This window comes from Diospyros lotus, chromosome 3 (assembly GCF_014633365.1).
Source record: "Diospyros lotus cultivar Yz01 chromosome 3, ASM1463336v1, whole genome shotgun sequence".
NCBI lineage: Eukaryota > Viridiplantae > Streptophyta > Magnoliopsida > Ericales > Ebenaceae > Diospyros > Diospyros lotus.
In genome coordinates this window covers 36,164,455-36,185,487 of record NC_068340.1, presented here as the reverse complement: position 1 = coordinate 36,185,487, position 21,033 = coordinate 36,164,455, and the positions used below count along the sequence as shown (strand labels likewise).

At 35.8% G+C, this 21,033-nt stretch overlaps 2 protein-coding genes across 2 annotated transcripts; one reads left to right on the top strand and one right to left on the bottom strand.

Moving 5' to 3' along the window:
* Positions 1 to 6,130: 6,130 nt before the first annotated feature.
* LOC127797108 (superoxide dismutase [Mn], mitochondrial-like) lies at positions 6,131 to 9,671 on the top strand. Its single transcript, XM_052329645.1, has 6 exons — positions 6,131 to 6,597; positions 7,975 to 8,021; positions 8,110 to 8,235; positions 8,379 to 8,435; positions 9,102 to 9,176; positions 9,352 to 9,671. Exons 1-6 carry the CDS (start codon positions 6,309 to 6,311, stop codon positions 9,442 to 9,444), a joined length of 687 nt encoding a protein of 228 aa, XP_052185605.1. The 5' UTR covers positions 6,131 to 6,308; the 3' UTR covers positions 9,445 to 9,671.
* Positions 9,672 to 10,097: 426 nt separating this feature from the next.
* On the bottom strand, positions 10,098 to 19,599 carry LOC127797107 (alpha-galactosidase 3). The gene is made up of 15 exons (XM_052329644.1): positions 19,298 to 19,599; positions 18,822 to 18,880; positions 18,010 to 18,066; positions 17,896 to 17,927; positions 17,273 to 17,376; positions 17,076 to 17,148; positions 16,125 to 16,183; positions 15,978 to 16,043; positions 15,804 to 15,887; positions 14,860 to 14,924; positions 14,670 to 14,752; positions 14,055 to 14,145; positions 13,794 to 13,852; positions 10,971 to 11,111; positions 10,098 to 10,399 (listed from the first exon to the last, which is right to left on the bottom strand). Exons 1-15 carry the CDS (start codon positions 19,474 to 19,476, stop codon positions 10,289 to 10,291), a joined length of 1,263 nt encoding a protein of 420 aa, XP_052185604.1. The 5' UTR covers positions 19,477 to 19,599; the 3' UTR covers positions 10,098 to 10,288.
* Between the last annotated feature and the right edge of the window lie 1,434 nt (positions 19,600 to 21,033).

The window sequence follows — 21,033 nt, the reverse complement described above, 5'->3', positions numbered from 1 at the left end:
TCTCAACTTACACAGGGAGATATTGGGTCGGGTCGGGTCGGGTTGGATTGGGTCCTTAAAATCTTAGGCTATGCTCGCTCTCCCATTCCTAAAATCTGAGTCAATAAATAAAATTTCTTAATTGGGTGTCAATATACAAAAATTAGATGGGGAAAGGAAGATTAGTTGCCATTCACACAAATTAGCATGTATAAGTATGTACTGTACAAGAAAAATAATCTAGCAAACCAATAATATGTATCTAATTTCTTATTGACATGAAATATTGTTGTTGTCAAATTATAATAATTAAAATTTATTTATTTTAAAAAAATTCAACATTTAGTCGATAAGGCTATGTGCGAGAAAGTAAGGTTCATTCAGAGATGGTCAACAACAGTCAAAAGAGCTCGATTTGTTATATGGGAAAACTAAGAAGAGTTAAAAAGCTCTTTAAAGAGTCACTCGAGGGATTCACTTGAGTGGGGCTCGTGGAAAAGTAGCTCCAAAGAGAAAATAAGGTATTTAGATGAAAAGTGTTCTGAATGAATTGTGTAGTATTAGTCGAATAAATGGTCTGGATGTGTGGCAGAGGTCTTCTGATAGGTACTCAACTAGTTTGGATCTATAAGATAAAAAATAATAAGAAAGCACACGTGGGTTCTCTGATGAAGCTTAAGAGGTGTATATGCTATGTGGATATAGTATGCAGTGTTATTCTTGAAGAGAAAGCGTTATTTGAATGAGATGTGACAAAGAGGGATTCGATGTGGTTGAAGAGTCCACATTTGAATTCGAGGCACTAGGAATGAATCCTACAAAATGAGGAGGTCATAAGGGTTTTTATGCTCTTGTTGAAATAGATATTGGTGCAGTAATAGACATACTTTGGTACATTTGAGAATATGAGTTGACTTTTAAAATGGGAAGAAGCGAAGATGAAAATGCTATAAGTTATATTTGTCGTGTAAACTAAGTGTTTTGGGTAAGCATAGTTAATTCTACATGGGGTCTTTTTGAAAAGTAGGTATCCTCAACCAAGTCTATTTATTACTTAATTTATTGCTCACTAGGTCTCATAACACCACCTAGAGATGTTATCCACTGCTGGTCCCAAACCTGGATAAAGGAGGAGGGTTGTGTTAGGTAGCCGACAGCCAACGTAAAACCTAGTCGAATCCAAAAACATGAAATCTATAGTAGAATAAATGTTGAATATGTTGTTGTTTAGGTCTCATAATTGCCCATTGTCCTTTTAAATCTTCTTTATTCCCCACTAAATCTCTACTCAATTTTTCTAGAAAATTCGTACCTACTTGGACTTGAACCCGCGACCTTTCCTTCCTTTTGCGTGCACATGACATTTTATTCCTTAAGATTTAAACCCAAGACCTCTTACATCTCTTACGCGCACATAACCATCGGATTACAAGGCTCCCTCGTTTATATATATGCAATAATTAATTTTATATTAAGTCAACTTTTAGATTCCAAAATTATACTTAGATCCCAAAAATTTTAGAAACTTTCGATAACCTCTCTATTCACAAACACAATAATATTAATTTCCTCCATTAAATTTCACAAATCTCCAATAAATATCAAATAAATTATTTCAAATATAGAAATAAATTAATATTATTTTTTTCAAAATACCAAGACGTCACAGTTACAGTGAGACTTGGGGATCAAATATCAAAAAACAAAAAATAATAATTTATATATCTTGGATAAATTGTTTAAAAAGTAAGGGAGATTATAAAGGTTATTAATCATAAAATAAAGGCATAATGGTAAGTGAAGAAATATTTTCATTATTTTATGCAATCGTAAAATCCTTTTAAACTTAAAAGATAAGTTTTTTGACTTATCAAACAAAATTATAAGACCGTTTTTGTTGTATAGCTGAAATTGTTGAGTAATTAAAAGCAACATGTGCAAACATAAGTGTAACCGATACGATAATATTATAGAGGATTTTCAATTATACATGTAGGTGAATGGAGGAAGTTTGTATCAAAAGAGTGAGAGGAGAATCACATAAAAGTTTGTGGAAATCTCTTTAACATGACATGTGATATAATGGCCCTATAGAGAATATGGCCAATGGATAGAGATGGTTGAAGATTTAAAATTCATATAGCTGACAAATCTTAGTGGGATTGATTTTTGTTGCAAATAAAAGCAATAGTTGAGGACAAATTTTAACACAAGACAAAATAGGATAGGAGCGCAAAACAAAATTATAACTAAGGGCAGGATTGGAAATTTAGGAACAAAGATCTTGGTCCTCTTGTGGTGCCATTTTTATACATGCAGTAGATTCATACTTGGAATGCAATCTAAATCAATTCAAATTGAGATTGCCAATTCAGACAGTAAGATCCATCATGATTTTTATAGGTTACTTTAAATAGGTAGGTAGTATTTAGGCTGGAGTTTGAGACACCAAAAGATGTGATCAGAGAAAATATATTTTGGCTAAAAGCTGAAAACTCTCTCTTTCTTGAATATGTTCTCCTCAAAAATTTCTCCATATGTGTTATATTCTCTCATAGTTTGTGTATAAAGTTGCTTATCAGGCTCGGCCTGAGCCAAGGCGGTCAGTGTGATCGCCCTGGGCTCATTATTCGGGGCCTAAAATGATTTTAGTAAATATTATATTATTATAATTATTAATTAATTTAATATTTTTTTTAAAAAAAAGATCTTGAACGCCTAATAATATTAGGCAAACTTCAAGTCCGCTAAAAGTCAGCGGACATGAAATTTGCTTAGTGCCAGCACTAAGTGGATTTCAAAGTCCACCCAGCACTCAAGTCCGCTGAAGGCCAGCGGACTTGAAGTCCGCTTAGTGTTTTGGGCCTCTGAATAATATGTTAAAATTTAATATATTGAAATTTAAGTCTGTTGAAGGGTCAAAGTATTTCTAAATTTTAATATATTGAAGTCTAAATTGAGACAATTTATTTGGCTTGAAAGTTAAATTTTTAGTTAATTTATATAGGTTAAATCTTAGTTGAAAAATAAAAATGAACTCATCGCTAAGTTTAAATATATATGAGAGTCTAAATTTTACTTTTGTCCTAGACCCTAAATAATTCAGACCGGCACTGTTGCTTATGCATCTCAAAAATACTGTGGCATACCAACTCTGCATGGCTGGCCTGCAAGGGTTTGGAATCTTCAAGTCCTGGACAACTAGCTGTAAAAAGGAATGTTGGTGTGCTGTGAGGTCTCTTATATATTATTTCTTTTAGGCAGGTGAACTAGCTGCCTCCCCATCCTTGATTGACTATGAGGTCTCTTTCATATTATTTCTCTTGAACTTAGGGTGGACGCCAGTTTAGGAATGTGAAGGATTGGGCCTCGTGATGATTGATTAAACCACATTTAACATTTGACAATAAGAGGAGAGGTAATCAATGTGCTATTTGAGATCAGTCATGTTTCTCGAACTCCAGCGGGCACTTAGATGCTATTGGGCATGCTTGTTTTGCCCGACCTACAAAGACTCCTCCTTGACAAATTTTGACTGGTACCCTCGCCCAACTTTGTTAACACCTCTGCATGTGAATGATGTATCTGGAAATCAGATACATGGAATGAAAGGAATAGCAGCAATTCAATTGAATAACTGCCTCGCGGAAATGAACTCATTGCATATGTTAAACTAAACGTATTTTCTAAAAGGGTCATGTTGTTTGTACAGAAAATTTGTTATAGAAATACTTACAGAGGTAATAAAAATACTCATTTTACCCCTGCAATAAATGACCCAAACACCCAATACCATATCTCTCCCCCCCCTCTCTCTCTCACTCTCACTCTCCCTCTCATATCGTAGGCCCCAACGACAAGGCGACGACAACGACAAGGCGAGGCGAGGCGATGGCGAGAGCAGGCAGAGGCAAAGAACGGTCGCAGGTGAGGTTGTAGCGACAAGGGAAAGGGGGAGAGAGGGAGGAGGGGATGAACTCAATATATCACGAAATATCGTGATATTTTGATGTTAAAATATTTCGATATTTCACAATATATCATCCCTGTAAGTATTATGTAACCAAGCTTCTATACAAATAGCATTTTCCTTTCTAAAATACAAACCCGTATGCATAAACTAAATGGGAGATTTTATTGCCCTCCATCTCATCTCTTGTTCCCCTCCTAGTCGGCTAGTCCTAATTACTTTGATTTTGGTGGGTTATTTTTGTTGGAAACGAACAACGACCATTACCAGGCACTTGCTTTTCTCCGACGACGATGGAGAGACTTCCTTCTTAGTCGGACATCGCAATTGTCAATCCTACGACTGTCTCCAACAACTCGAGCTTAACCAAATAGATACAAGTCACCAACTTTTCCTTCATATTGGGGGTTACATTTTGGGTTTTAAATTTATAGTACGTTAAAATTGACAGTATGTTATGACATTCTAGATTTCTAGTATGACAAATTATGTTGTAGATATTTGTCCGTATGTATGCATCTATATAAATATTTATATCTTTTTAATTTATTTTTTTTTACCTTTTTTGATAAAATTTAGATTTTTACAATTATATCGTGAGGCGACTACATTATGAGAATGACTATTTTAATTCTACAGGAGAGTGATGGAAAGTGATCTAATTGAAACCCAAATCAAGATTTAGAAAATACCACACAATTGTAATTACCTCACAATGCAATAATCTCATATTGTATTTATGTTCATTTAAATGTAATTTTGGATATAAAACTCAAATTAGAATTTTATTTAAGACTACGTTAACATCGCTAATGAAATTAAAATATTATCCATGACATCAAGACATTTATCAAAATAATTAATAATGTAGTCCTGGATTTAAAAAAAAAAACATAATAGTTTATTTAACTTTTTTCAAAGTAAAGTGATCATTTGATGCCATCATCTTCCACCCTCTATCATAATAATGACCATGTAGCTTGATGTTTAAAAAAAAATATAATAATTTATTTGATAGTTTTTAAAATACAATAACTCATTTAATGTTTAACCTTAATTTAAAAATAGGTGAAGGTGTCAAATTGACCATTAAATTTTAAAATGAGCCAAATAAACTACTAAACTTTTATAAATAAAATTAGGTTATTCAACCATTTTAGTGCCATTGGACACAATCAATATATTGGCTAACATGACTTAATTTATAAAAGTTTAATAAGTTGTTGACTCTAAATTAAAATACTATGGCCATTTTGTCGTTTTGTTTTGTTTTGTTTTTAAACAGATAAATCACTTATAAAATTCAAAATCATAGTGATAAACTTGTGAAAAAAATATTTAAAATTTATATTTTATTTATTTTTTGTGTAAGGACACTGATAATCAAAGGTATCAATTCATACCTACAAAAAATTGGAAAGAAAATTCTTAGAAGGTACAAAAAGATTCACTTATCAAGTGCTTAAATAAATTTTTGTGTCAACTTATGCACTCTATAAAACTTTACTCGGAAGTGTTGATTAAATCATATAGTTTACTACCTAGTGACTAACTAATATTTTAAAATTGCTATCTTAAATTTGTTGTGTCTATTACTTGCAAACTCTTGACTAATTGTCATAAGAAACAAAACATTGTAATATATTCTAAATCTCAAATTTGAGAAAGAAAAGCAAGGCCCAATCTTGTTAATAAATTTTTAGTGGTTTATTTGGCATCATTTTAAAGTTTAGTAGTATATTTGAACCCCCCCCCCCCCCCCCCCCAGAAAAATACAATGGTCAATTTGACATTTTGTCTTTTTAGAAATATTTTTTTTTAAAAAAAGTTCAAATTGGGCCAAATTAATCATTAAATTTTAATATGAGTTAAGCACATAATTGAATTTTTATAAATGAGGACTGACCATTAATTAATTATTAATGACATTAAAACACAAATTTGATGATTAACTAACATAGATCTGAGTTATAAAAGTTAAATGATTTATTAATTTTTTTTTGAAAATTCAATAATCAATCTAATGTTTAAAAAATTGAATAACTAATTTGACACTGAATTTTTGAAAATATAAAAAAAATACTAAAATTTGTACAAGTAGATGGGAAGGAGGGTTCGAGGATGGCGGAATGTGAATTTTGTGAATACGGGAGGGCGAGCCCTGCGCTATCCGCACTCTCACTCAACTCAAGACTGCTACTACTATTTTATTACATTTTCTTCCTCTCGTCTTCGTCATCGTTGTCATCATCATCATCATCTGCAATATAAATAAAGTCAGAGAAACAGATCGATCCATCCCTACTCTCTCTCTCTCTCTCTCTCTTTCTAGGGGAAGATACATACAGAAGACTCCAGAATGGCTCTTCGAGCGGTGGCCGCCGGGAAAATCCTAAGAGGCGGCCTAGGGTTAGGGTTTCAGAGCATCAGGGGATTGCAGACATTCTCGCTTCCTGACCTGCCGTACGACTATGGCGCTCTGGAGCCCGTCATCAGCGCTGAGATCATGCAGCTCCACCACCAGAAGCACCACCAGGCCTACATCACCAACTTCAACAAGGCCCTCGAGCAGCTCGACGCCGCCCTCGCCAAGGGCGACGCCGCCACCGTCGTCAAGCTGCAGTCCGCCATCAAGTTCAACGGCGGAGGTTTTCCCCTCCTCTCTCTCCCCCCCCCCCCAACCCCCGGCCCACATAGGACTACGTAATTTAGTTTTTACAATTGGCATATCTACTTGGATACATCTATGTAAATTTTGTTTTCATTCTATTTTCTTTCCCTTGACAAATCCTAGCTAGAAAGATAGCGTAAGACTCTTATAAAATAGGCGGTGTGCGGAACTTGTGGAAGAAGAAGAAATTGTAAATAAGACAAGGTGAATTGGGGAAAAAAAGAAATGTAGGAAGTCCTAGTGAAGAATATGAGAAGAAAATAGAAGAGAGAGAATGGTTTTAGAGGAAAGAGAAAAAAAAAAAAAAGCGAGAAAGGGGGTGATTTGCTCTTCTGTACTTCAGGATGTGAATTATATATTTTGGGGTCATGAATTTACAACATATCAATTGTAAGGGTAGATCAATAAGATCTAGCTGCAGCAACTTGTGATTGTCATGTCATCTGGCCCTGCCAGCTTCAAGCTTCTTTGAAATTCAAAATTGTGATCAACAAGACTAAACTTTTATTCCAAATTAAAGGCACTATGTGCTAATAACTGGACTGTCAAAACATTTGCTCCGTGATGTATGGACTAATTTATTCAATGTACTAATTTTTCATATTTTTTTGGTTGAGTAATTGTGTAATATTTTCGTAAAAATCATGACTGCATATTTGTGGTTTCACATCATTTTATCAACTCATAAAGACTTATATTATTTATCCTTAAATGTCAATCTACATATATATTACTACGCATTTATTTGTTTCCATATTTTGCTTAATGGCTGCTCTTGTGGTGGTCTCAACACTACTTGTTTTAAAATTATTAGATGTTTGTGCTTGTTCAAGAGTCAGTTACGCACGACCTTTGGACCAGTGTTTGCATTTACATGCTCTAGCAAAATAGCTCTTTAAATTCCCATTCAGTTTACAAATGTTGTACTATGGCTTTATGTCTGTTTTTCCAAGATATGCATGAGATCTGATAGAATAAACTGTTGACTCCTTCAATTGCTATATATATGGCAAAATAGTATTCATCTTTTAGGAGATGGATATACCTTTCGAGAACTTATTGTTGCTTGCAAGCATGTGCGCCGCTATTCTTATGTTGTTCTAGAAGTTGCTGGTCACCTGAAAAAGAAAACAAAACAGAAACGGCTTCTTCTCATCTTTGTGATCTTTTGAATCAGATACCTGTTGTACAATTTATGATTTGAGTTGTTATTTGAACAGAAAATTGGCAAACATATTTCATTTCATTGTCGTCTTTTATTGGTAGTGATGTACTTTGCTGTTTAATTGTTGTTCCATTCTATTTTCTTCTCAACTCATTGATTCAGAAAAAACTCATCGATATTCTTCCACAGGTCATGTGAACCACTCAACTTTCTGGAAGAATCTTGCTCCAGTTCGTGTAAGATATATGCTGAGCCCTTTTCCATTTCTTGACTACACCTTTTTCTTTCAATTAGCCTCCAACTAATGCCAAACACTTGTTGCAGGAAGGAGGTGGTGAGCCTCCAAAGGGGTCACTGGGTTGGGCCATTGACACACATTTTGGTTCTCTGGAAGTGTTGATGCAGAAGATGAATGCTGAAGGTGCTGCTTTACAAGGCTCTGGATGGGTGGTAAGTGCTTTAGTTGTTTAATATGCTGAATTATGTAATATTAGTTGCACTTCTTGTCAATGTTAGGGTGTGTTCATGAGAGCCCTTTCCTTCTTTATTCTGCTGGGTTCTTCATCTTCCCATGGTGTTATATTTATTGACAGTGGCTTGGTGCTGATAAAGAGCTTAAAAAGCTTGTGGTAGAGACCACTGCAAATCAGGTAAGACAGTAACAATTGGAATCAAATTAATGATAATGACAGTTTGGTCTTTAACTCTTGTGTTCTTTTGGTATCAGTTCTGTTAACTCTGTTACTCCTTCCTCCTTCCCCGACAATATTAAAAATTGATTTGTTGGCTTGTTGACAAATGCATAAATGGTTGAAATTTGAGATGCCTGGATGCTTGATTTTTTATGGACTCTTACTTGGTAGCCAGGGGATAGAGACTCATATATGTTTATTTGAGTTCCTTTGCAGAAATTACTGCTGGTACATATCTACTAAGGCTGCTTTGTGCAATAGGGAAGAAATTTTTATGCATTAGAAAGTATTGATGAGTGGTTTGTAAAGTTGTTACTTTGGAAGGAATGGCTCTCTTTTAACCGATGTTGGAGATCCTTTAGGAAAATGGAATCACTATGTTGTTTTGCTTATTTTAGTACTTGCTCTTTTATTTTTTATGCACCGCGTCTGCTGCAGTTGTAGATTTTGCAACTCTAATGCTTTTTATCACAATTGATTATGTGCAATTTATAGTGGTTTGGTAATTATTGTTGTCATTTTCTCCCCCCCCCCCCCCCCCCCCCCCAAAAAAAAAAAAAAAGAAAGAAAGAAAAGAAAAAATTCATGTCATTGTTTTTTAATGTGTTTGAACTACTGTCGCAGGATCCACTGGTAACTAAAGGGCCATTAGTTCCTCTTATTGGGATAGATGTCTGGGAGCATGCATACTACTTGCAGGTATTTTTTTATCTGATGTATGGCTGTAAGCCCAGAAATTAAATTGCCTTGTCTAGCTCATGATGAAAAATCAAAAAGTTAAAAAAGTAGTGAATTTACTGCATCCTGTTCAATCTGTGCTTAGCTTAGCTTTCAGCGCTCTGAATATGTGATTTTATTGCCCCCTATGATGCAGTACAAGAATGTTAGACCAGATTACCTGACGAACATATGGAAAGTTATAAACTGGAAATATGCGAGTGAAGTGTATGAAAAAGAGTGTGTTTGAAGGAACTCCTTGACAACGGGCTTCGAGGTGATGTTGATACTTGGGTTGAGTTGGGAAGAGAATAATAATAAAATGAGGTTATACAGATGTGGCGCCTCACGTTTTAGATGCAGTCTTTGCTTCTTGATGTCGTGTTTGCGAAGTGGCTGAACTTTCTATATGGCCGCTACTATTATTACAGAGCAGAGCTCACTTATTTTATATTCCAACTTGAAATTTCATGCTTATGTGCCCGTGTTTCTGAGTTCCTCCTTGTGCATTAATTAGTCTTCTGATGTTGATGTTGAAGTTATTTTTATTTTCTGGGTTAAAAATATCTACTACAGAGTAACATGCTCACACAGGAGGGTCTTCTGAAGATTGTTAAGATGGTTACTGATGATGGTTTCGTACCATGTCGAAACCAGGTCTACTGTTTTGGGGCCCTCCGGACTACCCAAAACAAGATGTGCGCATATATCATTTATTATATATTCTGGTGTTGGTGGATTTGCCTTGGCTCTGCTTTATGCGTGGCAACTTTTCCCCATTTTCTTCCTGCAATGGATCTGATGACAAGACAATGTTCTTAAAAAAGCTAACGAGTGAACCAAAAAAAAAAGTGTTCTTTATAAAAGAATCCATGAACGAACTTACACAAGCACCATTCAAAATACACAAAGTGGAATTTTGGCCATTTTATTCCCATAGGAAGAACATGCCAAATTTGGATCTTGGTACAGTGCATGCAGACCTTGAATTCAAATAGTCATTCATCGTTTTGTCCGGGTTCAAGTGCTACAGCACTTATTTTTAAGATCCCCGGAAAGTGGTTGGCGTGGCTGCTGGAAAGTTGAGCCTCGCCTTAGATCTCGGAGTAAGAGGGCATCTGGGGAGTGAAAATGTACATCTCACAGCCGTGAGAAGCAACTCGAGCACTAAATGATGTGATGGCATCGCCCAGTACAACTTCATGCTGCAACCGATAAGAACCTCAAAATGATTAGGCCTTTAACGTTAATGAATGAATGATAGGATATTGGATGGCAGAAACTCCTGATGCCACCAACACCACATCAGATTTTGACGTACAGATTTCCAAACAACAATGTTCCTTTATAAAAATAACTTTGTGATGCGCTTGCCTTTTTTCTTTTCTATTTAAATTGCATAACCAAGGGTGTCCCTGTCCTAATGGATAACAAGGGTCGGGGCTAGGTTATTTTTGTACACAGGCTTAACATTCCTTTGCAAAGAGGACGTATCATCTAGGTCTTCAATCTTTACGGGTTGGGACATGCATTTGCTGTTGACACAACCAGTTTAGTGCTTGGAGGATTTGGGGGAAAAAAGTAACCATATCAATGGACTAAAATCTGGGTATTTTTCAAGTTATACTGTAGCAAACTGACATTTGAGAAAGTGCAATAGGCTATGAGAACTTAAATCCGTATAGAATGATGTTTTCCAGGAACTAGCGCTTGGACCTCACGCTAAAATTTGACCTAACTTGTTAGGTGTTTGAGCAGACAAAAGTGTGTTATTACCTTCCATAGATCTCTCACAGAGACACTGGTAGAGGCTTCCAGTCCAAGTGCACCCCATGCCACTGTAATAGTTGCAGCTTTAGAACATCGATTCCACAGAACGACTGCCAGACGCAGCCCTGTCAACGGACCTGCCCAAACCTGAACAAAGGATCATATCAAATGAACCAACTTCCAACATAATTTCACTTTTCTCTTCAGTAAAATAAGACGGAAGAAAGAAACAAAAGCAAGAAAAGGAATTAGTCTATTGGGGTAAAAAAAAAGAACTGCAGCAAAGCGACCAAGAGTTCCAAGTCCCATTAAGTTAGAAAGGAAATAAAAGAAGAGAAAAGAACTCAAGCCACTGTGCCCGCACAAAGCCCCAATATTCTGGAAACTTGAAAAATCTAGTGAAACGAATCGCCTTTCCTTAAGCCAGTGGAAATTGATTCCAAAATATTTTCTTGTCTTTTGTCTATTTTTTTAATCATACCTATGAACTTCACATTGAATCTGTACTAGAAAATGTTCTGGGTCAATCATCCCTGTCTAGTGCCATCAAGGTGACAATTCCAGACAGATGCCTCTAGGTAGATCAGAAAAGGTAGGCAGGACCATTTTCACTCATTTGATTATTAATGGATGCTGGAAATACTGGCAAAGATAACATAGTAACACAAAAAATATACGTATCTTAAAGAGTGGATACTGAAGTGCAAGTGTAGAAGTGTTATGTACCTATACACTAACACCCCCACCCCCCCCCCCCCCCTCCCCAATTTTCCCACCTTTCTCAGCATTTGTTTGGCAAGCTGCCATAAATTTTCAATGAGATCAGAGGTTCTGTCAGCAATTAACAGTTTTCAAGATCAACCCCATTTGCAATAAATGTTACTTGAACTCAGATTTTTGCTTCTGAATTAACTAGCCAAGAGACAATACACAAGCCACCCACTGGAAGTATATCACTAATCTCTTCTCTTATTTTAAACTGGATAAAATCTTTCATTGTTCTTCCATATCTACTTCTACATGACTCTCTGCTATGTCTCTCTTTGCCCATGGTTTAGTGCCAAGACTGAGCTTAGAAACTCATTCTAAATTGCTTTCTGAAGTGTCATGCCAATCTTTGCTTGTAAGATTTTAGGGATTGTGCAAGTGCTTGAACAATTGCTGATTTTTTTGTTTCTTCAAAAACAGCCACCATAGGATCAAATTGTTTAGACACACTATTCAAAATCTTTTCCTACAATTCTTTTATCATTCATGGCTTCACCATAATGTTTCGTTTGATTCACCACTTCAGCAAGCCCATAAAAAACTTATGAACCATTTAATTGTATTTCATTCTCGTACTCTCTAACTCTCTTCTAAGAGTTCGTAGTTTCATGAATCATATCTTACGCACTTCCTTGAAATTCCTGCTAGAGTACATCCCATGCCTCTTTAGCCTTTCTACTCTTATTATTCTTGGAAAAATAGAACCAATCATTCCCCTTTGAATCGATTCAAAAGTACCAGCATCATTGTTAGTCTGTTCCTCGTAGTCCTTCAGTTGAGCTATTTTCAAGTTTTCAATGGACTCTAGTTCTTAAATTCCGTCTCCACCAATCCCACAAGTCTAATGAGATGAATACATTTTTCATATTTACCAAAAATCATAATTTTCTCCTGAAAAAATAGGTGGTTGAATAAATGGGTGTACCTAGCGCACGAAACTTCCTGTGTTGAGAGAATTGGCAGAAGGTTGATTTGCGCACAACCTTCCACTTATTTCCAAAGAGGTTGTTTCTACAACTCAGAACCCATGACTTTCCAGGATGAATGTTACTCCAATTTATGTTACCAGCCCTTGCCAACTTTTTTCTCTGACTCTTGGTTTTCTTTAAGATTTGGACCCAGCCTGAAAGGTGGGATGGCTGAGTGCAGGCACTGCATGCCTCGCAGAGGGGAGAAGGCGATGCAATCGTGTCTCTTTCCAGAGTTGAGGTGATTCCCTTGGGACATTCACAAAGCAGCAACAGATCTGGGGTTCACTGTGTCCAAAGATGGGGGGAGTTGAGGTGATTCCCTTGGGACATTCACAGAGCAGCAACAGATTTGGGGTTCACTGTGTCCAAAGAGGGGGAGAGATCCAGATATGAAAAGTTTGAGAGAGAGAGAGAGAGAGAGAGATGGCAGAACTCAAAAAGGCAAAAAATTACTCGATGATGGGAACATACATGGGAACTTCACTGGAACAGCAACAACTCATTCTTGTCAATATCCAACAGAGAGGAGAGGTCTCTCTTTCTGTGGAGGAACAAGAGGGGCTGTTCACAGTCCTAACTGCCATGGCAGGAAATAAGGCAGAGGAGAAGGAACACCAGCTGCAAAGGCTCTGGCTTTTAGGAGTAGATCAGTGATGTAAATGCCAAACAACAGCTCTTATACTATTTTCTAGCTGCTCCTAGTGGTGACAAAAGAAGAATATTCTCTGGAAAGAAGGGAGAAGATTTCTGATTTTTCATATTCATCCATGCTCAAAATTTCAATCTCGGATTTACAGAAATAAGCCAGGTTTTAACCTCCAATGAACACCTAAAACTCTTAGGACTCATCAAATTCTAAAATCACTCATACTCTTTATCATATAATATCATTAAATCTAACTCGGGTTTAATTAACTTTGACTACACAAACTCAAGCTAAGGGACATTACCACATCACTGTGATTGGCCAAATCCTAACATCATAATTAGACTAATATACAATGAGCAGGAAAATTTTGAAATTGACACCATCAAAGATATGCTAGGCTGTAATGCTTGAAATGTCAGAAGGGTGGAATTAGGAAAAGACCTGACGGCAACCATCTCTTCCTGAAACATGCACCTTCCTGCCTTGAACGCCAAGTAGGTCTGAGGAAAGAAGCAAAATCCTAAGATAATCTCAATGTGGAATTCAATGTGAATATGCATTTATTTTGACATGCAAATGTATCTTTGAACTAGAAAATGAAAACAAAGACTTGAGAGCACAAAAATTCAGCATAATCTACACCCTCATATCCATCTCCTTCCTACATAGATGGGTGAGATACAGGTAGAAGCCAAAATCCACCTTGGTTCACGGCAATGACCTCCTTATTACTTAGTATTTCAAATGTTTCTGCAGTCATGTTTCTGACATCACAGCCAATCAAAAGGGGAGCCTGCATATTTGACAAAGCAATTTTAAGAAGTTGTAGCTAAAATAGTCCAAGAAATATTCCTAAAGGACCCCAAGGCAGTCAGAGGTAAGATATGCAGTGCATTAATTTATGCCTCTATTAACCAGGCTTGAACCAGCAATCACATTGCTGCTTCTTTTAGCTTGTGTTATGAGGTAGCCAAAATCAATGAAATCTTAAAAGATGCTAATATTCAAAACATTCAGTCCAGATACAGATGCTGGCATGTTGGACATGTGAATATGCCACAGCTGTCATGAGGAAAAATCTGGGGAAAAAAATTGCTCATATAAATTAATGGAACTAAGATAGTTCCCAGAAATGAACCATGGAGTAGTGGAGATTATATGAAAAAGTTGCCACAACAGTCATTCAAGAGATCGAGAGAGAGAAAGAGAGAAGTAGAATACCACAAGACTTACTAATTGTATCAAAATAATATGATAGAAAGATCTAGGATATATGGAGAAATAGGAAATGAAAATCCAAAAGGTCACAATGAACACCTTCATCAAAGCCCAAATGCTAAAATGAGCTTGGTACTCCTGGTAAGTCATGCCACCATTGCCAACTTCTAACATATCGGGATCTGCAAGAAGGGTAGATATGCAGAATATATCCTGATTTTCACACATAATTGGAGATTGGCCACACAGTGTCAGCTCAGTCAAAACTCTTTGCAAAGATGACTCTTACCATTCCATCCACCAGGACCAGCATATGCTGCCCACATATCATTGAGATCAGCAATGGTAGTCATGCTAAAGACAGAAATGAGAAGAAGGTTCAGTATTCTAAAGAGTTATTCAGCAAGTTGAATGTGGATATAAATACAAGTGCATGCACATCAAAATCTTTCTTCAACTATTAATTTCCTGATCCCCTTACATTTCCTTCCTATAAAGTATCCATCAGTCACAAAAAGCAAACGATGGCATATATTCATAAGGAAAACTAGCAATTACATTATCTGGGAAGGGGAGAAATCTCAAAAGGAAAATGCATTTGATTGGGAGCACATCATACAGGAAGAAGCTAAATTTACTCTACAAGCTTGACGGGAATCAAATTTTGATGCATATAATATCATAATATCTGTTTTCCTGCAAGCAAAAATGTGAGTGGCTACCTCCATGGTGCAAGCAACAGTGTGTAATTTGCATATAATAGTATGTAACTCCCGAATTTAGCAACATCAAAAACTGAAGTTTGTAGCTAGCCTTAACCAACCTAGTACAGTGATTTTAGATAATAAGGGTACAATGATTGTCAATATTACCAGGTTGATTTTAGCATTGCGTAAGCTTGTTGGGCCCAGAAATTCTCTACCATTGGTCTGGTTCACTCCCATGTGCACAGACCTTGTAAATACTTAATATTGGTGGGGTCATGATTGCAAATGCAATGATAAACAGAAAAAATGAAAATATACCTTCAAAATTTACCACTATTAAGTACTTGAATTTTCTCAACTCAGGGAGACATCACCTGGGACATAAAATCTAATTCTTCCTCTTCTCATTATAGTTGCAAGGGGGAAAAACTAAGATAATGTGCCAGAGGGATTGTGAATGTGATTGTGAACATGAAACAAATAACTTTGCTCATTATACCACCCAAGGGCTTGGGAAATTCAGAACCTTGCCCATGAATCATTGATGTCATCTGTTGTTCGCCAACTATTTCCAACTTTGCCAGCCCATAATGCAGGGTCATCAACACCCCTGCCAACCCAGGAAGAGACAGAAAGTGCTCTTAAGGTGCATTGAATCAAATCAAATAGCTATACAACATAACCAAGAACCTTATTTTACCATTCGCAGATTGAATAAAAAATTGTGCGCCCAGTTGCATTTAAAGCTTCACGCATTGGTGGGTATCTGGAATTACATAACCAAATTAAAACAAACTCCATATATACTGAAGTATCCTGATTAGGAACACACTAAAATGGGCCAGACCTTTCCTCTGGTTTGATTCCAAGATTGTAACAGTTATCATACTTCAGATAATCAATGCCCTGAAAAACAATATATCAAATAAAGAAAGATCATGGAGAGAAAATGTGGTAAACAGAAATAAAATTTTCATCTGAATCCAAGAATCCATTGATGACAATTATTAAAACAGGGGAAACTTATTAAATCAGGGGTATTTTGTAGTTATTCTGATATGTGGGAATTCAATAACCCTTTTAATTTATAGTTTAATCTTTTAGGTGTTTGTTTTATGATTGTCAAGTTGGTTTTGAAAATCCTTTGCTAGGAAATTCTTAGTCTATAGCAAGAGAGTCTCGTACTTCTATAAGCTATCTTGCAGAGACAAGTATAAAAGTTTAGAATCTTTAGATAATTAAGTCTGCTGATTTGTTCTCACTTTTTATATTAGGTCACAATCAAATCCTTCCAGGTGACGCCCACATAAAAACTCAGCGAGATTCTAAGATTCTTATAAATTAAAATTACAGAAAGCACGTGCATGAATAACATCTAGCCTCTTTTTTGTCACCATAAGTTAAGCTTTAATACCCTAGGACCTTGATCCAAATCCTAATCTTCACATGTTAGCCCTAAGATTTTCTGTGTATCAAGAAAACCTAGATTTTCCTGAAGCCCCAATATCTAGTAAGTTCTCTCCTGAAACTTGCTAATCAGAACAGACTCAACTTAGTTGTTCTGACTACTCTTTGATTGTTAAAACCCTAAAAGCAAACTACCAAACTTAAACCTTTAGAATAAACCCCATGTCCATCTTGTACTAAATGATTAAAAGTCATATATAATTTAAAATTGCCAATGGTGGCTTCTTAGATATTTTATAGTAACTTTCATGAACTTGAAGAAACGTGACAATTCCAAGATCTACTAAAAAAAATGAGTTCTCGTATTTGATAAGACATAACAGAAACTAACCCAAGAAGCAAAGAGCTCTGCATCACCACTTTCATAGTAAAGTGATCCAGGTCGTACTTGACATGTAAAAGTCCTACAAAATTCAGTCAACTCACAAGAGTGAGAGGATCACACCAGCAATACAGAACAATCAAAATAAAGACATCTCCATGCTCTAACATTTACTTTCAGACCCTAGAATAGGGAATTCATCCTACCCAGCATCAGAATAAATTCCGAGCTTGAGACCTTTCTCATGTACATAATCAGCAAGAGCTTTAATTCCTGAGGGAAAAGTTTTTGGATCGGGGACTAGTTGACCCTGTAAAACCAATTTGGAATAAATACAAAATAAGAAAAAGTAGAGGCTATGGATCATACCTCAGCTCTATGTTTCTGTTTCTACTATGCTGAGCTTAACAACCAATATGTATACAAAAAATAAAGATAAAAACATAACCCCTTTAAGTCAATTTAACTGTGTGCACTGGGGAAATGTTGCTCAAGGATGAAGAGAAAAGGAAGACAAAATGGCTTTCAGATCTAAAGCAATCATTAGAATGTCCGAGAAGGAGAAGGATGGTGTGACCTAATAGACCACAAGGAAAGGAATACATTGTTCAATTCTTGCTCTGGTACAATGGTGATGCTCCATGCCTGACAGGGTGAAGGTTCACTCCCCACCCCCTCCCCACGGGAGAAGGGGATATTCAATCACATGTCTGTAGAATAACTTGCCAACAGATTACCAGCTAGATTAGCTGGCACATTTGTAGTTTTTGGTACAAAGAGTTAACTTTGGAACAACCATAACAAAAAATCTGATAAGATTCGCATTGACCTCCTTGCGTTGCGGAGCCGACCAGCAATCATCTGCACTTTATGCAATTAAATTAGCATAAAACAGAACCAAATTGTATAGAGGAGACAGAGGTATAAATTTTGTGGAATTTACCTATGTTAACATAAACATAACCTAAATCGGCCAGACCAGTGGAGACGAGTGCATCAGCTATCAATGAGAAGAAGAGATGTTAGTATCTGGGACATTTGGTTTAGACGGAATAATAGAAATGGCATACATCGGGTATAGGTAATTTTTCCCTTTTTCTTTCTTTCTTTTGTCTTTTTGATGGGGGATCACTTTTCCAATTGAGCATTCAGAGGAAATGAAATTCAAGCATGTGCACATTTATTTGCTGTTCTAATTCACAGGCATCAATTTCTTAGAGTGATACATTGATAAAATTATCAGTACATAATAATCAAAGAAAGCCCAAGTCCGTATATTGTTCTAGATATGTAGGACCTGCATGATAGTCCAAAAAGGCAGCCCAAAAAAATGGAGTTCCAGACAGGTATGGAGCTGTTTCTAATATAGGTTCATTTGCTTTGGCATACCACCATTTTTAACTGACAACTTCCATTTCAGTGCCTTACGCAGCCATGACTGCAGAAGCACCAGTAACGTGTCTTGCAATAAACATATTGAAAATCATAAAATATCCATAATAGTGAACTATCCAATTCAGTGGGTGTATATGAATTTCTTATGATAACAAATGAACACAAGAAATGAACACGATCCATCCAGAATATTCTTGTTTCTATTTCTCAATAAATTTTTGCACTTTATAGCAAACACATCACAGGCTCTAAGGCGTCTTTGCACCATGATCGACTTATTGAAATCAACAAATCCATACAATCCCGCATCCAAAATTTTCCCCAATATAATTCACAAGCTAACAAAGGACCAGATGATACCTGCTTCCTTGATAACTGTTTCATTGATTTTGCAGGCAAAGAAATTCCAGCTATTCCATCTGCCCCACACAGACCCAACAAAATCAAATCATCTAAAACTCTAAAGTAGCAAAGCATATCTGGAAGCCATGCTAAAACATTAGCAGTTTAACTTACTAAAGAACATTTGCAGAAAAAAAAAAAACTTAAGAAATTCAAAGCTCAATCACGTGCAAAACCCAATTCCAACGAATAAATTCAAAACACAAAAGGAACGGAATACCCCCTCCTCCCTCAACCAATTAAAGCAAATTTTCTATAACCCAAAGCCAACTTCTAACATTTACCTAACCATCATAATAACCCTAAAATCCGGAAAAAGATTAAAAGAATGGACCTTGATTTACTCTATGAACCTAATCTATTAAAGGGTAAAAATAAGAGAAAATCAACAAGCAAGTTCTGTGCTTTCATGACAAGAGAGAAAAAGGGCATACCCCATCTGGGGAGTTCGAGCCAGGCCATTGTTGAGCTGCAGAACGCCATACTTGGAAGTATCAAAGATATTGGAGCTGAGTTTCTGCAAGAGAGGTGGAACTGGCACCAAACGTGCTTCGATTGTCAAAGAAATTGTGAATACACACAGAACCAGAGCACATATGCCTTTGACATTCATTTTTTTTTTCTTTGTTTTTTGCAGTTGGGCTTCTCTGTGTATGCAGTTCTTCTTCCGGGAAATTATAAGATAAAGAGTGCATGAGAGAGAAAATCAAAGCAGAAGACAAAGTGTAGCTGACTTGACTATTACTCTTTCAAATAAAATAAGATCCCTAAACAGTAAAGTCTTGGGCAATTAGGCGATGCAATAACCCCTTCCAACCATATCTTTTCTTATCCATGACTTAATTTTTAATTTTCTTAGTTAAGGAAAAATAAATAGTTTCAATATTTTTATCTATTAAACCTAAAATTAAATCCATTATTATTTTATAAAAAAAAATTATTGAAAAGACTCTATTGACTCTCGGTAGGCTGCTATCTTTTTGACTGTTTTTTCTACTGTGATTTATTTTGACTCAATTAATTATAATTGGTACTATAGTTATAATAATAATTATTTGAAATTACTTGTCAAATTTGTTTTTTTTTTTTTATGAATCTCTTGTCTTACTTTTGTACAATGTGACATGCCTAATATAATTAAAGTGTAATATTGTTATCTTCTTATAATAATTGGTTTGATGGAGTGGTTCGGCTGCATTGGACTCTAAACTATTATCAATCTTTTTATTCTTATTCTAGGTCCTAAATTTTGATTTTTCTATTTTGTTAATTGGCTTTTTATCAGATTATTTCAACTTGAAAATTAAAATAACAATTAGGATAATACCCCGTGACAAGAGAAGAATAAACCAGAGGTGCTCGCTCTAATACCCATTTTCACTGTATTAATACATTTGATTACAAAAGCAAAAAAAGAAAAAGTAAGCTTGGGCACGTCTAACAAATTATAAGTTTAATTGTACTCTAAAATTTAGAGTACAATTAAGTTCTAACAATTAAGTTGTATTTAGAATTTTTTTTACTTGGTTTGATTAACATTAAGTTGGACACATTTGATTAACATTTACTTTATATATGTAGAATTTTGTAGACACATTTGTAACAATTAAGTTTTAATTTAGAGATGTCAAATTTGCTAACAATAAAGTTTTATCCTACATTATTTATCACATAGAATGACAATTAAGCCATACTAAGTTAACGAGAGGTACGTAGGCACATTGGAACTAAAATTTTTCTTAGCAGGGACTTTCAGGATCATTCTCCTCGCCCAACTCTCTGAAGTCTTTCTCCGTATCGATGGAGATTTTACAATCGCAGTGCTCTTCGATACGCTTTACCTTAACAAACCTGACCCTGTGATAGACACGAGAAGACCTGACCCTTGTGATGGACACGAGAAGTCTTACTCTGGCCGAGCTCGTTGTGTGTGAGTGTATGTGTGCTAAGTGTGTGGAATATTTATTATTTCACGTTGCTTGATGAGAAAATTTAAAGTTGATATAAATAATTCAAATCTTAATATTGAATTTGGGCCTAAGGGACACTCAAATTTTGTGAGCAGGCGAACTCATATCCACATGTGTGCGTCGCTGTCCGTCTTGTTAGTCAAATCGGATCAATAAAAATAAAATAATATATTTTTAGTAAAAAAATATTTAATATATTA